This window comes from Salvelinus alpinus, chromosome 18 (genome assembly GCF_045679555.1).
Source record: "Salvelinus alpinus chromosome 18, SLU_Salpinus.1, whole genome shotgun sequence".
Taxonomy (NCBI): domain Eukaryota; kingdom Metazoa; phylum Chordata; class Actinopteri; order Salmoniformes; family Salmonidae; genus Salvelinus; species Salvelinus alpinus.
Window position 1 is genome coordinate 14,909,330 of NC_092103.1, and position 1,480 is coordinate 14,910,809.

General features: G+C 48.0%; 1 protein-coding gene across 1 annotated transcript; it reads left to right on the forward strand.

The window, feature by feature from the left end:
- Positions 1 to 212: 212 nt before the first annotated feature.
- On the forward strand, positions 213 to 946 carry LOC139544659 (uncharacterized; the record flags this gene model as incomplete). Its single annotated transcript, XM_071351967.1, has 2 exons — positions 213 to 667; positions 778 to 946. Coding segments are annotated over exons 1-2 (624 nt in total), but the record flags the coding sequence as incomplete, so codon positions are not given.
- Positions 947 to 1,480: the final 534 nt, after the last annotated feature.

The following is a 1,480-nucleotide window of genomic DNA, read 5'->3' on the forward strand; positions in this document are numbered from 1 at the left end:
CCCAATAACTTCACAAATCGTCATTGTAAAGGGTTTAAACACTGTTTCTCATGCTTGTTCAATGAACCATAAACAATTAATGAACACGCACCTGTGGAATGGTCATTAAGACACTAACAGCTTACAGACGGTAGGCAATTAAGGTCACAGTTATGAAAACTTTGGACACTAAAGAGGCCTATCTACTGACTCTGAAAAACACCAAAAGAAAGATGCTCAGGGTCCCTGCTCATCTGCGTGAACGTGCCTTAGGCATGCTGCAAGGAGGCATGAGGACTGCAGATGTGTCCAGGGCAATAAATTGCAATGTCCGTACTGTGAGACGCCTAAGACAGCGCTACAGGGAGACAGGATGGACAGCTGATTGTCCTCGCAGTGGCAGACCAAGTGTAACAACACCTGCACAGGATCGGTACACACGAACATCACACCTGCGGTACAGGTACAGGATGGCAACAAAAACTGCCCGAGTTACACCAGGAACGCACAATCCCTCCATCAGTGCTCAGACTGTCCGCAATAGGCTGAAAGAGCCTGGACTGAAAGCTTGTGGGCCTGTTGGAAGGCAGGTCCAGACCAGACATCACCGGCAACAACGTCGCCTATGGGCACAAACTCACCGCCGCTGGACCAAACAGGACTGGCAAAAAGTGCTCTTCACTGACGAGTCGTGGTTTTGTCTCACCAGGGGTGATGGTCGGATTTGAGTTTATGTGATGGTCACTTTGGTGATGGTCACTTTGCGTTTATCGTCGAAGGAATGAGCGTTACACCGAGGCCTGTACGCTGGAGTGGGATCGATTTGGAGGTGAAGGGTCCGTCATGGTCTGGGGCGGTGTGTCACAGCATCATCGGACTGAGCTTGTTGTCATTGCAGGCAATCTCAACGCTGTGCGTTACAGGGAAGATATCCTCCTCCCTCATGTGGTACCCTTCCTGCAGGCTCATCCTGACATAACCCTCCAGCATGACAATGCCACCAGCCATACTGCTCGTTCTGTGCGTGATTTTCTGCAAGACAGGAATGTCAGTGTTCTGCCATGGCAAGTGAAGAACTTGCAGGAGCCTTGGTGCTAGAATTGGGTGACATCTCACAGCAAGAACTGGCAAATCTGGTGCAGTCCATGAGGAGAAGATGCACTGCAGTACTTAATGCAGCTGGTGGCCACAGCAGATACTCTGTGTTACTTTTGATTTTGACCCCCCCCCCTTTGTTCAGGGACATTATTCAATTTCTGTTAGTCACATGTCTGTGGAACTTGTTCAATTTATGTCTCAGTTATTGAATTTTGTTATGTTCATACAAATATTTACACATGTTAATTTTGCTGAAAATAAACTCAGTTGACAGTGAGAGGAGTTTACGTAAGAAACTGAAGAGCTCTACAAGGGTTCCACATGGGAGCAGGGCAGAGCAGAGCTATGCTAAGCAGCCAAATTAATACACAGGCCAAGGCCAGGGCAGCTTCAAAGGATATAA